The sequence below is a fragment of the Carcharhinus amblyrhynchos genome, chromosome 34 (assembly GCF_965287045.1).
Source record: "Carcharhinus amblyrhynchos chromosome 34, sCarAmb.v2.hapA, whole genome shotgun sequence".
In the NCBI taxonomy this organism is placed as follows: Eukaryota; Metazoa; Chordata; class Chondrichthyes; order Carcharhiniformes; family Carcharhinidae; genus Carcharhinus; species Carcharhinus amblyrhynchos.
Genome location: NC_137357.1, coordinates 15640517 through 15656988, shown reverse-complemented (window position 1 = coordinate 15656988; position 16472 = coordinate 15640517). Strand labels below are relative to the sequence as shown.

General features: G+C 46.1%; 1 protein-coding gene across 1 annotated transcript in view; it reads left to right on the top strand.

Annotated features, from left to right (window-relative positions):
- The window catches only part of bin3 (bridging integrator 3), a 150586-nt gene that overhangs the window by 94914 nt on the left and 39200 nt on the right, over positions 1-16472 (top strand). Inside the window, exons 7-8 of the mRNA XM_080217061.1 lie at positions 10936-11077; positions 16320-16454. Of these exons, the coding sequence (XP_080073187.1) occupies positions 10936-11077; positions 16320-16454 (277 nt within the window). The remainder of the gene's footprint in view (positions 1-10935; positions 11078-16319; positions 16455-16472) is intronic.

Genomic DNA, 16472 nt, shown 5'->3' with positions numbered 1-16472 from the left:
AGCTTATTTTGTCTACCAGCCAGAATGAGATTTAGGTTGTTCTGATTGGCGCTCTGATTTTTGAGGAAGTCGGTATGTAAGTCAGGTTTGGTGTTGCTCTGAAGTTTCCACTGTGTTCTGAGCTGACAATTCTTCAGCATAAAGTAGCAGTACGTTCTTTGTGGACCTTTCCTGGAATATTTCTTTCTTTCAGGCAGGGAAAGAAAATGAGACAGTCATCAGATTCTTGGCTGCAGTTCAGTATATTTCATCATTGCCCTTTAACATCGTCCAGCTCTGCTCCAAGAATTGTGACATACTTATCTCCGGCAGCATTCTGTGTCTGTATGTGTGTGTGTTTATGTGTGTATGTGTGTGTGTGGGGTGGGGTGGGTGGGTGGGTGAAGACAGTTTCTCCAGAAGTGAGTCATGTTTGGCCTTTGAAAAGTTTAATTTGAAGTTTACTTATTAGTGTCACAAGTCGGCTCACATCAACACTGTGATAAAGTTACTGTGAAAATCCCCGAGTTGCCTGTTCGGGTACACTGAGGGAGCATTTAGCATAGCCAATGCGCCTAACCTGCACAATCCCACCCAGACTCTATCCCTGTAACCCGTCGCATTTACCCTGCCAATCTTCCTGATGCTCAGGGGCAATTTAGCATGGCCAATCCACCTAACCGTTTGGAGTGTGGGAGGAAACGGAGGAAACCCACGCAGACACGGGGAAAACGTGTAAACTCCATGCAGACAGTGACCCCAAGCTAGGAATCGAACCCGGGTCCCTGGCGCTGTGAGGCAGCAGTGCTAACCATTGTGCCACCATGAAGTGGATTGGTGCTTGGAAAGTTCACAAGCGTTTGTGAACCAAATAATCACGCAAGTCTTGGATCTGGAAGTCAATTGCCCAGCCAATTGCGGGGAGCCACTGTGAGAACATTTTGTCTCCACCTTGCTACTCCTGAGGGGAGACACAGTGAGCGAGACACTTGCTGGTTCACAGGCAATCCAAGATCATGGATCTGAATTAGCATGGTTCTGCTGGGACTTGAATTTATTTTGACACAACCCCGGCAGTACGTCATTATTCTTGGATGAGTTTTATTGCCTGATGACAGGACGAGCAGGTTCCACTGATGAATTATCCTCTGTAATTTAAAACAAATTACACACGGAAGTGGTTTGCGAGTGGCTCCAGGTGTTTACTTTACTCCAATATTTACCTGCCACGCATCTTCCTGTTGGCTAATGCAGGCTGTGTCACAAATCCTTCTTGTTTGAATTAAAGTGAATAATTTGCCCACACCGATTTGGTTGTATTTCTCTATTGTTCCCTGGAGTTTTCGACCGATGATTTGAGAAAAGCTCTGTAAATGGTATTGATAAAGCTGCTTGCACTTGTTCTTTTGCCAAAAATTATCCTCTGTGGATGTAGGAATGAGGAGCGTTAGCAGGCAATTCAGCCGTTCGTGCCCACACTGCCATTTAACATGATCCAGGCTGATCTTATCTTGGTTTCAGCTCCACTTTCCTGCCTGTTCCCCATCGCCTTTTATCCCGCTTTTTATCAGAAACATATCCATCTCTTCTGGCCAGGACAGTATTCACTTACTGTTGTGCTGAGACCACTTTCTGAGATTGAAACATGAAGCATTCGATCTGATGGCTGACTTTGCAGTTTGGCAAGTGTCCACTGTAAAATGGAATGGGCAAAGTAGTACACAATCTAATGACGTCTTGGACACTGTGCCTTTGACTGCTTGAAAGGGATATTTGTTTTGTATATTTTGAGTATTGTCCCAGATTGGGCACTGGGATCTCATAAATCTGATGGATCTCAAGCTGTTAGCTGGAGTGACAGATGCATAGCCACGCCCTGCTCAAACTTTTGCTTTTCCCACCTGAAGAATGGGTTGTATTTTACCTCGCCAATTCCTGATTGTGCATTTTATAAACCCCCCGCACTTTTCCAATTCTTCAACTTGTCTGTGAATTCTTCAGTTGGAAGTTTCGTCCACTGTGTGATCCTGCTTTCATTCTGTGGTTGACCCTAAATCCACTCTCATCTGTTCACTTTATTTATTGGTCACATATAGGTTTATGTTGACACTTCAGTGAAGTTACTGTGAGAATTCCCTAGTTGCCACACTCTGGCGCCTGTTCAGGTACGTTGAGGGAGAATTTAGCACGGCCAATGCACTTAACCAGCACGTCTTTGAGACTGTCGGAGAAAACCCGGAGGAAACCCACGCAGACACGGGGGAGAACATGCAGACTCCGCACAGTCAGTGACCCAAGCTGGGAATCGAACCTGGGTCTCTGGCGCTGTGAGGTGGCAGTGCTAACCACTGTGCCACCGTGAGAGTGACCCACTGTAGCAGTTGGAAAATTCATTTTCAGTTAATTAAATGAAACTGAAATTCTGGACTGGAAAGATAGTCTCGGTGATGGTGAACATGAAACAATCAGATTGTTGTAAAAACCCATCTGGTTCACTCATGTCCGACAGGGAAGGAAGTACGACATCCTTACCTGGTGTGGCCTACATGTGAGTCTAGATTCACAGCAACACAATTGACTCTTAAACGTCCTCAGGGATGGACAATAAATGCTGGCCCAGTCAGTGGTGCCCACATCCGTGAGCGAATTTTAAAAGAACAGCAGTGAAGTACATTAACCACAAGGGCTGCAGGGGCTCATTAAAGCAGCACAATGCTGCTCTCCCAAGGGATGGGTAATAAATGCTGCCACATTCAGCCAATGAATTTTCAAACAAAGTTGGTATTTAACTGTCAATCACCATCAACTGATGCATTATCAATGGCAATGTCATTGGAAGTTGGAAATCTCAGTGTGGTGTGATCTCAATTCCAGCTCTGAAAGTTGAATCCCGCCTCCCCCAGCTACTGTATCCTCCCCTTGCTTTCATCAGTCATGTCATTTGATTCCAATTTTACAATCATTTTGTCATTTTTAACACTATAAAAAATAATTTGAACTATCAGAAGCAGGCCAGTATGTTCTGAAAACCCTTCAGTTTTAAACTCCCGGTGTCAATGATGCTAACAGGTAGGAATACGAATGCAACCTTGGCTGATATTGTTGGTCTACTCTTCATAAGATATCACAGCCTGGGCAGACAGCTTCAGGTTGTTCCTTCCAGTGCTAAGTTGTGCCTCTTGCAGATATTTGCAAAACAATCCCCAGAAACCAGCCACTCAGCGCCTCCAATCTGTACACTGATGTTTCACGTCAGCCTCCTTCCATCCTTCCTCATTGAGCACCATCAGAATTCCCCTCTTTCTCATTTGCATGTCCAGCTTCCCCCAGAAATGTATCTGCACTGTTCATGTCAGCCACTCCCTGTGGCCGGCAGTTCCACAATCTCACCATGTTCTGGGAAAGGAACTTTCTCCTGAATTCCCAGTTGGATTTCTTGACGTCTCTCTTATTGGACGGCTTCTGGATTTGCTCTTTGCCACAAGCATTGACTCTCACTCTCTGTGCCTTCCCTCTTTCCCACAAGTGTTAACTTACTCTCTGTGTCAAAGAACAAAGAAAATTACAGCACAGGAACAGGCCCTTCGGCCCTCCAAGCCTGCACTAACCATGCTGCCCAACTTAACTAAAACTCCCTACCCATCCAGGGACCGTATCCCTCTATTCCCATTCTATTCCTATATTTGTCAAGGCGCCCCTTAAAAGTCACTGTCGTATCTGCTTCCATTACCTTCCCCATCAATGAGTCCTAGGCACCCACTACTTCTGTGTAAAAAGAAACCTGTCTTGTACATTTTCTTTAAACCTTGCCCCTCGCGCCTTAAACCTACGGCCCTGGGAAAAAGCTTCTGACGACCTACTCTGTCTATGCCCCTCATAATCTTGTAGACTTCTATCAGGTCTCCCCTCAATCTCTGTCGTTACAGTGAGAACAAACCGAGTTTCTCCAACCTCTCCTCATCGCTAATGCCCTCCATACCAGACAACATCCTGGTAAATCTTTTCTGTATCCTCTCCAAAGCCTCCACATCTTCCTGGTAGTGTGGCGACCAGAATTGAACACTATATTCCAAATGTGGCCTAACTAAAGTTTTATAAAGCTGCACTCATGAAACTGTTAATTATTTTAAAAATTTTTGTCGGGTCATCTCTCAGACTTGAAAAGAGAGCCAGCCTCTTCATCCTTTAGAACAAAGAACAACCCAGCACAGGAAACAGGCCCTTCGGCCAAACGAGCCCGCGCCGCCGCATCACCCTACACCTATTCTACCCTGCGTCTCTACGAATGGAACCCCTAACTTAGCCAGGTTCAAGGGAGAATAGTGTCAATTTGGTAAAACCAATCAGCCTAAGAGCACATCTTTGGGGTGTGGGAGGAAACCGGAGCGCCCGGAGGAAACCCATGCAACCACAGGGAGAATGCGCAAACTCCCACAGACACAGGCCCAAATCCATGTATCTGCACAGCTAGCAGTGCTGGTCACCGAGCTGTTGCGGCGCCCGTCTACCGGTCCAGGATCAAGCACACACACCGACACGAAGTACTAGGCCACTCCCGGAACTTCCAAGAGCAGCCCAACTTTAGTTGTAGCCACAGTTTTGGTGTCACTGTCTCTGTTGTCTCGGTAACCTTTCTCAGACAAGGTGACCAGAACCATGCACAGTGCTGTTCGTGTGGAAAACCTTGGTTTTCTTTTATTCATTCATGGGACATGGGCATTACTGGCTGGCCAGCATTTATTGCCCATCCCTAGTTGCCCTATGAGGGCAGCTGAGAGTCAACCACATTGCTGTGGCTCTGGAGTCGCATGTAGGCCAGATCAGGTAAGGACAGCAGATTTCCTTCCCTAAAGGAAATAAAAGGGTGGCACAGTGGTGAACATTGCTGCCTCGCAGCTCCAAGGACCTGGGTTCAATTCCGGGCTTGGGTCACTGTCTGTACTGAGTTTGCACATTCTCCTCACATTTGCGTGGGTTTCCTCCAGGTGCTCTGGTTTTCTCCCACAGCCCAAAGATTGCGGGTTAGGTTGATTGGATGTGCTAAATTAACCCTGAGTGTCCCAGGATGTGATAGGTTGGAGGGATTAGCAGGGTAGTTAAGCGGGGTTAGGGCGTGGGTGGGATCAGTGTTGGTGCATACTCGATGGGCCGAATGGCCTCCTTCTGCACTGTCGGGATTCGATGCTGTTAGTGAACTAGATGGGTTTTTCCGACAATGCTTTCATGGTCATCAGTACATTGTTAATTCTAGATATTTTTTATTGAATTCAAATTCCACCATCTTGCTGTGGCGGGATTTGAACCCAGGTCCCCAGGGCATTAACTGAGTTTCTGGATTAATGGTCTCGCGATAATACCACAAGGCTATTGCTTATTCTTGATGCAAGCTTGGTATAATTGTTCTATTTTTCATGATATGTCCATCCGTTGGCTATGCCTTCAGTTGCTTTGGCCCCACACTCTCGAATTCTCTCTTTGACTCTCTTCCTCGCTTTCCTGTGTGGAGACACTTGTTAAAATGGATCTCTTCGAACAATCTTTTCATCTCCTGATCTACTGCGTGCTTATGTGGTTCAGAGTCATACTTGGTTTTCAAGTACCGTGAAGTGACTTGTGACATTTCATTATCCTAAAGGTGCTGTATAAATGTAAGTCGTTTTAAATTCCAGAAGTGTTTGCTTTATTTTGTGGCCTTATGAACCTGCATTGGGACTTGTCGTTATTCGTGTATTAAGACCCTTTGTTTCTCGATCCAATTTCAGCTTTTGTTTTACAAGTTAGTTGTCACCTCCTTATTTATCTTCTCCAAATTTAACACCTCACTCTTGCCTTCGTTGAAATTAATTTTCCAATTAATTCCATTCTGCAGGTTTATCCCTGTCACCTTGCAATCTTTGTTCAGTGTTGACTCCCTCCCCAACATTTTGGCCAACACTCACTCTCACACACACACTCACTCTCTCACACACACACACACACACTCACTCTCTCACACACACACACACACACACACACACTCTCACACACACACACTCACTCTCTCACACACACACACTCACTCTCTCTCACACACACACTCACACTCTCTCACACACACACTCACTCTCTCTCACACACACACTCACTCTCTCTCACACACACACTCACTCTCTCACACACACACACTCACTCTCTCACACACACACACTCACACTCTCTCACACACACACTCACTCTCTCTCACACACACACTCACTCTCTCTCACACACACACTCACTCTCTCTCACACACACACTCACTCTCTCACACACACACACTCACTCTCTCACACACACACACTCACTCTCTCACACACACACACTCACTCTCTCACACACGCACTCACTCTCTCACACACGCACTCACTCTCTCTCACACACACTCACTCTCTCACACACACACACTCACTCTCTCACACACGCACTCACTCTCTCACACACGCACTCACTCTCTCTCACACGCACTCACTCTCTCTCACACGCACTCACTCTCTCTCACACGCACTCACTCTCTCTCACACGCACTCACTCTCTCTCACACGCACTCACTCTCTCTCACACGCACTCTTTTTTTCTATCTCTCACACACTCACTCTCTCACGTCTCATTCTCTGATTTATCCTGTCACTCACTCACACATACACTCTCTGACTCACATTCTCTCACTCTCACTCACTCACACGTGCAAGTATTTTTCTAACCACTCAGACACCTGTTGTATAGTTGTCTCCTGGGTTTTTACATGAACTGTTTATGAGTTATTGGTGCAAAATGAGAAGTGGTCAACATTGAACAAAGGTTGCTAAGTGACAGGGATAAACCTGCAGAATGGAATGAATTGGAGAATTAATTTCAACGTAGGCAAGACTGAAGTGTTAAATTTGTTGCAGTCAAATTTCTTGGAAACCTTGGTTCTGAATTCCCAAGGGTGTGGGATGGTTTCAGGTTTGGGAACCAGTGGATACTGGACACAAACCACTTTGTTGATTCATTTTGGTCATGAACCACAAAACTCTTCCAGTCTTCGTGAATTAAAGCCTTCTTTGAACGCTGTAAAACTTGTGCAAACATTGGAAGAATAAATGCTTCTTGTAAGGATCCAGTCATCTGTAAGTCCTTCAGTGCCCTGAGTACACAGGCCCTGTGCTGGATTTTCCCACTCTGCTGTGGTCTCCAAATCAAGGTGGGTCACTGAAGTTGAGATACAGTTCAGCCATGGTCTTGAGGGATTGTCGCGGAACAGGCTCGAAGGGCTGAATGGCCCTTCCTGATCCAATGTTGCTTTCTTGGCCAAAAATGTTCCAAGTTGACATCCGCTTCTGGAAGATTCTTCACCGTATGGCATTGTTGGATCATTGGCAGATGATCAGGAAAGGGAAGAACAATGTTGACGCTTGCCACAATATTACATTCTCAGCGTAACCAAGCCAACTGAGCTGTGAGCCAACACACATGGGCTTACTCTCATTGTGGAGTTTGTCTTACTCCTCATTTGACTTGTCCAGCTGATGTTGATGGCAAAGAGACTTTTTTTCTGGGTAGCTAGGATTAGATGTGAAAAGTGACGAAAATGGCCTCAGAGACCTCACTCGTGAGCGCTGTTCAAAGACAAATCGCCTTTCATTTTCTTATTCCTGCACGCACAGATGTTTGATCAAAGCGTTTGTCTTCCTTTTTTTCTGTACGACTCTTTTGTGAACGTCCGGCACCTTTTCAAACTCCTTGGCAGCTTTCCGATTTCCTGCGCTGCATGCTTGACTCACTGTCTGATACGGCTTTCACTCAAGTTGAAAGTCAATCCATTCTTGTTTTTCAGAAAATGTGACCTTTTGTCCATCTACGACTCACAAAATGTTCTTGCTTTAAAATCAGGCCAGCCCCATTCTGCCGTCTTGGCTTTCCGCACTCTCAGTCTTGCTTTGAGATTAGGAGATATCGGTAACTTTCTAAAGATGTGTCTCTGCACCATTTGATATTTGTTTATCGTTCTGAGCCATTTCCTGTTGATTGCAACTTAATCGCTCTGCTTCTTCATGCTGCCGTCTGGGGAAATCTCCTTGATCTTTCTCTGGATATTCTAGCGTGTGTGAACTGTACCTCCGACTGCAAGGTTATTCGTAGCACAATCTACACAACAATCCCTGTGTTGTGTTATTGTTGCCAAAGCTGTTTGTTCCGGCAATCGTTCTTATCTCTGGCCTTGCTATTCTGCAGGCACATATGATGCCATCGTGCTAGGGAAACCTTGAATGTGACTACATCCCCCTGAGTGATTGAGCCCTGTTCTGTCATGGGGATGGAATGTGACGGCGAAGAAGGAGGCCACTCAGCCCACGATGTCTGCAGCTGTCCTCTGAAGGCGCATTCTGACTGAGTCACATCACAACATTGCTCCCTCAAATTTAATCGTTCCTCTTGTCTCTCACGTTTGTAATTGCTAAGGAGACATGGACAAGGCTGGCTGGGCCACATTTATTGTCCATCCCTAACTGCCTTCCATCTCAGAGGGGCATTTAAGAGTCAACCACATTTGAGTCGCGTGTAGGCCAGACCAGCAGATTTCCTTCCCTGAAGGACACAAGTGAACCCGATGGGTTTTTCTGACAATTGATAATGTTTTTATGGTCACCGTTAGACTTTTAATTCCAAATTTTTTTCACATTGAATTCAAATTCTACCATCTGTCGTGGTGGGATTCGAATCCGGGTCACTGAATCTTGCCCTCAGTCTCTGGATTACTAGTTCAGTGATGATACCACCACACCACTTATAAGAAGGGAGTTTTCTTTCATTTTTTTCACTACCTGGTTCACTTTTCGTCATGAGTGTTTGAGAAGCACCGTTTCCCGTGATGGGATGAGTATAAATTGGTAACACGCTCATTCCAAAACACTGCTGAGATTTGAGGTTAACTTTGATAAATTAGAAACCAAGACTGATTATTTTTGTTTGGTAAGGATGTGAAGAACCAAGAGAAATGAGCTGAGCTGCTCTCATAAATTCATGAGGGTGGTCGCTGGGACGAGGGATGCGTCCTACGATGGAAAGCTGGGTAAATGGTGAATATATTCTTTGGCATTTAGGACAGTGAGGGGTCACCCGCATGGTGGCACAATGGTTAGCACTGCTGCTTCACAGTGCCAGGGACCCGGGTTTGATTCCTGGCTTGGGTCACTGTCTGTGTGGAATTTGCACGTTCTCCCTGTGTCTGCGTGGGTTTCCTTTGGGTGCTCTGGTTTCCTCCCACACTCTAAACTATGTGCGGATTTGGTGGATTGGCCATGCTAAATTGCTCCCTAATGTCATGGCGATTAGGAAGGTAAATAAGTAGGGTGGTTACGGGGATAGGACAGGACCTGGATGGGATTGTTGTCAGTGCAGGCCTGATGGGCCAAATGGCCTCCTTGATTCCATCAGATATGGTAGTGACTTTTAACGGGCATCTAGACAAATACATGAATAGGATGGGAATAGAGGGATATGGCCCCTGGAAGGGTAGGGCGTTTTAGTTAAGTCGGGCAGCATGGTCGATACAGATTTGGAGGGCTGAAGGGCCTGTCCCTGTGCTGTAATTTTCTTTGTTCTTTGAAAGAGAATGCTAACCACTGAGTCAGGGTGCCGCCTGAATACACCAGACTATTCAAATATGACCAAGACCACAAAGCCTAAACAAATGATTAGTCTGGGTTGATGAACGAGAATGTTGATAATGGAAGAAATAGTTTTGGAGTTGTGCCTTGTCTGCTTTTAGAACAAAGAACAATGCAGCACAGGAACCGGCCCTTCGGCCCACCAAGTCTGCGCCTTTCTATCCCTCTGTTTGCCTCCCGTTCATGTGTCTTATCAAGATGCATCTTGAATGTTGCTAACTTGCCTGTTTCCACCACCTTCACTGGCAGCGCATTTCAGGCACCCACCACCCTCTGTGTGAGAATCTTTGTCCGCACGACTCCCTTAAACTTAGTTTAAGGCAGATGGGGCCTTGCTTTTGGTACCCCCTCCGGTGAGGTGGCATTCCCTGGTACTGCGTGTACCTGACGGAGCTAAAAAGATATTCTTCAGGGTTCTTCAGTCTGCTCTCTTTGATTGCATGCGGTCATTTTTTTTTAATAAGGTACAGCGCCTCGTAAAGATAATTGTTTCTGGTCAGACACACTGGGAGATTATATGCATCTGATGCAAAGAGGTAGGCCTGAGATAGTAGCTTTTCAATTGCCATCCTATTGGTAATTTTTAGTGGCAGATGGATGGAATATCCGTTCAGACAATGGTCACTTAATCATGACATGTCGCGGCAAGGTAGTACTGTGGTTAGCACTGCTGCTTCCCAGCGCTGGTGACCCGGATTCAATTCCTGGCTTGGGTCACTGTCTGACTGTCTGTGTGGAGTTTGCAATCTCTCTCATTTCTGCGTAGGTTTCCTCTGGGTGCTCCGGTTTCCTCCCACAATCTGAAAGATGTGATGGTTAGGGTGCATTGACCCAAACAGCTGTGTCAGATTGTGGTGACCAGGGGAATTTCACAGTAACTTCATTGCAGTGTAAATGTAAGCCTTACTTATGACTAATTAATAAACTTTATTGCAGTTTTGATGCTGTTGGCGAGGACATTGAGCTGTGCCCGGTTGATAGATTAGAGTGAATCATCCACCTTTTGTCTGTGCTGTCGATTTCATGCGTATGCAAAGACAGCCAGTCCACAGTGAGGATGCTACTAATTTTCCTGGTCCCCTGGCCGACCCCTGTTGAGCTCAGTTCTCCTCTCCCACAGGTGGCTTGTGTACTGGAGTGTTGGAGTTGGATTTGGCACCTTAGCCTTCTGGTTTGCAGTGTGACTGTCTGTTGGTCTTTCTAACTGACCCTGGCATGCTTGAGGCCAGAGCTGGAGTGTTTTCTCAGCTTCTCTTAAGGTGTTGCTTTTCCTTTGTTGCTGCCCCAGGTTCGGTAACGTTTTCCCAAGCCTGAACATGGCGGTGAAGAGACGTGAACAGAGTTTACAGGACTACAAAAGATTACAGTCCAAAGTGGAGAAATATGAAGAGAAGGAGAAATCTGGTCCTGTGCTTGTGAAGCTTCACCAGGTAAGGCAGCAACAAGACACTCCTGTGAAAAATCAGAAGGGTTGGTACTCATAGAATCCCAACAGAAGGCCATTTGACCCATGAAGCCTGCATCAACAACATTCCTACCCAGGCCTATCTCTGTAACCCCAAACGTTTACCCTGCTAATCCCACTCAGGGGCATTTGACCATGGCCAATCCACCTAATCTGCAGAGTATGGGAGGAAACTGGACCATCCAGAGGAGATCCACGAAGATATGAGACAAGGTGCAAACTCCACACAGACAGTGACCCAAGGCTGGAATCGAACCCGGGTCCCTGGCGCTGTGAGGCAGCAGTGCTAACCACCGGGCCACCGTGCCAATGTTTTGAAGATAACCCAAGATGTATTCTAAACCCTGTTTGCTGATATACAGTGAGGATTATTGTAAACCCGGAACTGCTTCAATCAGTGATGGTCTGCAGATGATTTGGGTGAGAACATCGAACATTACAGTGCAGTACAGGCCCTTCGGCCCTCAATGTTGCGCCGACCAGTGGAACCAATCTAATGACCCTCTAACCTAAACTACTCCAATGTTATCCATATGCTTATCCACTGACCATTTGAATGCCCTAAAAGTTGGCGAGTCCACAACTGGTGCAGGCAGGGCATTCCACGACCTTACTACACTCTGAGTAAAGAACCTACCTCTGACATCCGTCCTATAATTACCACCCCTTAATTTAGAGCTATGTCCCCTTGTGTTAGCCATCACCATCCGAGGTAAAAGGCTCTCACTTTCCACCCTATCCAATCCTTTGATCATCTTGTATGCCTCAATCAGGTCACCTTGTAACCTTCTTCTCTCCAATGAAAATAACCTCAAGTCCCTCAGCCTTTCCTCATAAGACCTTCCCACCATACCAGGCAACATCCTGGTAAACCTCCTCTGTACCCTTTCCAATGCCACCACACCCTTCTTATAATGTGGCGACCAGAACTGTATGCAATACTCCAAGTGCGGCCGCACCAGAGTTTTGTACAGTTGTAACATGACCTCACGGCTCTGAAATTCAATCCCTCTACCAATAAAAGCTAACACACCGTACGCCTTTTTAACAACCTTATCAACCTGGGTGCTAACTTTCAGGGAGCTATGCACATGTACCCCGAGATCTCTCTGCTCGTCAACACTACTAAGAGTCCTTCCATTAGCCCTATATTCTGTACTACTCCTGTTATTCTTACCAAAGTGAATCACCTCACACTTTTCCGTATTAAACTCCAAATGCCACCTCTCGGCCCAGTTTTGCAGCTTATCTATGTCCCTCTGCAAACTGTAACATCCATCCTCACTGTCTACAACTCCTTCAACTTTGGTGTTGTCAGCAAATTTACTAATCCATCCTTCTACACCCTCATCTAGGTCATTTATAAAAATGACAAACAGCAGTGGCCCCAAAACAGATCCTTGAGGTACGCCACTTATAACTGAACTCCAGGTTGAATATTTCCCATCAACCACCGCCCTCTGTCTTCTATGAGCTAGCCAATTCCTGATCCAAACTGCTAAATCACCCTCAATCCCATGCATCTACATTTTCTGCAGTAGCCTACCATGGGGAACCTTATCAAACGCTTTGCTAAAATCCATATATACCACGTCAACTGCCTTACCCTTATCTACCTCTTTGGTCACCTTTTCAAAAAACTCAATAAGGTTTGTGAGGCATGACCTACCCTTCACAAAACCGTGTTGACTATCCCTAATCACTTTATTTCCCTCTAGATGATCATAAATCCTATCCCTGATAATTCTTTCCAAAACTTTGCCCACAACAGAAGTAAGGCTCACTGGTTGCGAATTCCCAGGATGGTCTCTACTTCCCTTCTTTAACAAGGGGACATTTGCTATCCTCCAGTCTTCCGGCACTATACCTGAAGCCAATGACGACATGAAGATCAAAGTCAAAGGCTCTGCAATCTCCTCCCCTAGCCTCCCAGAGAATCCTAGGGTAAATCCCATCCGGCCCAGGGGTCTTATCTATTTTCACACTCTCAAGAATTGCCAGCACCACCTCCTTATGTACCTCAATCCCGTCTAGTCTACTACCTGGTATCGCAGTATTCTCCTCAACTCCACTGACTTTTTCCCGCGTGAACACTGACGAAAAATACTCATTCAGTGCCTCTCCTATCTCTTCAGGCTCCACGCACAACTTCCCACTGCTGTCTCTGACTGGCCCTAATCTTGCCCTAACCAATCTTTTATTCTTGACATACCTGTAGAAAGCTTTAGGATTTTCCTTGATCCTATCCGCCAAAGTCTTCTCCTGTCCTCTTCTAGGTCTTAACACTCTCTTTAGCTCCTTCCTGGCTAATTTATAACTCTCCAGTGCCCTAACTGAGCCTTCACGTCTCATCTTTACATAAGCCTCCTTCTTCCTCTTCAACAGAGATTCACTTCCTTAGTACACCACGGTTCCCTCGCTCGACCACTTCCTCCCTGCCTGACAGTACATATTTATCAAGGACTCGCAGTAGCTGCTCCTTGAATAAGCTCCACATTTCAGACGTTCCCAGCCCCTGCAATTTCCTACTCCACCCTATGTATCCTAAATCTCGCCTAACAGCCTCATAATTCCCTTTCCCCCAGCTATAACTTCTGCCCTTCGGTATATGCCTGTCCCTTTCCATCACTAAGGTAAACGTAACTGAATTGTGGTCACTATCACCAAAGTGCTCACCTACTTTCAAGTCTAACACCTGGTCTGGTTCATGACCCAGTACCAAATCCAATGTAGCCTCACCTCTTGTTGGCCTATCTACATACTGTGTCATGAAACCTTCCTGCACAAATTGGACAAAAACTGACTCCTCTAACATGCTTGAACTATAGCTTTTCCAATCAATATTTGTAAAGTTAAAGTCCCCCATAACAACTACCCTGTTACTTTCGCACCTATCCAGGATCATCTTTGCAATCCTTTCCTCTACATCTCTGGAACTTTTTGGAGGCCTATAAAAAACTCCCAACAGTGTGATCTCTCCTTTCCTGTTTCTAATCTCAGCCCATACTACTTCAATAGACAGGTCCACATCAAACGTCCTTTCTGCCACCGTAATACTGTCCTTGACTAACAATGCCAAGCCTCCCCCTCTTCTACCACCTTCTCTGCTCTGACTGAAACATCTGAACAACGGAACCTGCAACAACCATTCCTGTCCCTGCTCTATCCATGTCTCTGTAATGGCCACAACATCAAAGTCCCAGGCACCAATCCAGGCTGCAAGTTCATACACCTTATTGCGTATGCTCCTCACGTTAAAGTATACGCACTTCAAACCACCCTCCCACCTGCCAATACACTGCTGTGACCTAGAAACCTTATCCATGACCTCCCTATTCTCATTGTCCTGTACATTGGAGCAACAGTTCAAGTTCCCATCCCCCTTCTGAATCAGTTTAAACCCCCCTGAATATCATTGGCAAATTTTCCCCCCAAGATATTAGTTCCCCTCTGGTTCAGGTGCAGACCATCCCTCTTGTAGAGGTCCCATCTACCCCAGAATGAGCCCCAATTTTCCAATTATCTGAACCCTTCCCTCCTGCACCATCCGTTTAGCCACAAGTTGAAATGTTCTCTCTCTCTATTCTTCTCCATGCTATCTCGCGGCACAGGTAGCAAACCAGAGATAACCACTCTGTTTGATTTAGCCCTAAGCTTCCACCCTAACTCTCTGAATTGCTTTTTTTTATCCCCGCCCCTTTTCCTACCTATGTCATGGGTGCCTACATGAACCTCAACTTGCAGCTGGTTCCCCTCCCCCTTAAGGATCCCAAACACTCGATCAGAGATATCATGGACCCTGGCACCTGGGAGGCAGCATACCAACCGCGAGTCTCGCTCATTCCCACAGACTCTCCTATCTATCCCCTTAAATGATCGCACTGGCACAGTGGTTAGCTCGGCTGCCTCACAGCGTCAAGGACCCGGGTTCAATTCCAGCCTTGTGTGACTGTCTATGTGAAGTTTGTACTGTATCTGTGTGGGTTTCCTGTGGGTGCTCTGGTTTCCTCCCACACTCCAAAGATGTGCAGGTTAGGTGGATTGGCCATGGTAAATTGCTCCTTAGTGTCCCAAGATGGCATGATAAATGCATAGGGTTTTCAGGATAGGACAAGGGAGGGTGAGCCTAGGTAAAATGCTCTATCAGAGAATCAGTGTAGAGTCAGTGGGCCAAATGGCCTCGTTCTGCACTGCAAGGATTCTATCATTCCTGTAATGTGGTGACCAGATTTGTACGTAGCGCTCTCGTTGTGCCCTAATTCAAGTTTTATGTTGTTTCTGCCCGAATCTCCCTGCTCTTATGTTCCCAGCCTTGGCTCGTAGATCTAGTGTCATGTGACACCAAAAACACTGCAAAACTCACGGGAACACATGAATAATGCAAGCCAAATGACCTTCCTAACTCTGCATCCAGGAGTCAGCTGTAAAGGAACTGTGCTTTATTGCAAAAAATAAATTAAAGGAAAACTACAAGTCTGTGGTGAACACAAGGGTTCCAACCATGACAGTATGACAATGAACCCACTCAGGAGCCTGCTTTATATGTGACCTCCACCTGGTGTGGTAAGAACCCATCACCCAGGAGATTGTATTCTATGAGTCCTACAGGGAGGTCAGTCAGGGATTCCCAGTGTCAGTACTGGAGGGTTAGTACAGTATCTCTGAGGCAAATCTCACTGACATCCCCCTCTCTTAGGCTACTTATCCTGTTAAATTACAACTGAATGGAGCTCTCGCCTGAATACTAAGAGCAAGGGAATTCTGCACTTGACCAGGAAGAGTGCACATCGTTTTACCAGGAAGAGTGCACACAGCTGACTGTGCCTGACAATCTGTAATGTGCTCTTGGTCCTCAAGGTGTTCTGTTATTTTGGCTGATTTTTTGCTGGTTTGATTGAATCCTCCTGCAGAGTACACAACCACCCCTCTCCCTGCCGCTCTGTGCAGCCTCTCTCTTCGTCCTCCCAGTAAAAATATAACCTGTGTATGGGCTCTGAATGAATTGAAACCTTGGTTGCTTGACCAGATTGGGTTTCTGTCTAATTGTGTGAGTGGCTGGATGTGGAGCATCAGTTTCCAAATTGGAGGCAGGGCCAGTCGAATGAGTCAGGTCCCCCGCCATTGTTTTCCAACCTGCTTCCTAATTGTCAATTTAAAATCTATCGGTCCAACCCCCGCTAAGATCACATGTCATTTTTATTTCCTAGGCGAGAGAGGAGCTCAGGCCAGTCCGTGAAGATTTCGAAGCCAAGAACAAGCAGCTGCTTGAAGAGATGCCAAAGTTTTACAACAGTCGAATTGATTACTTTCAGCCCAGCTTCGAGGCTTTGATCCGTGCACAGGTAGGCAACAGAGGCCTG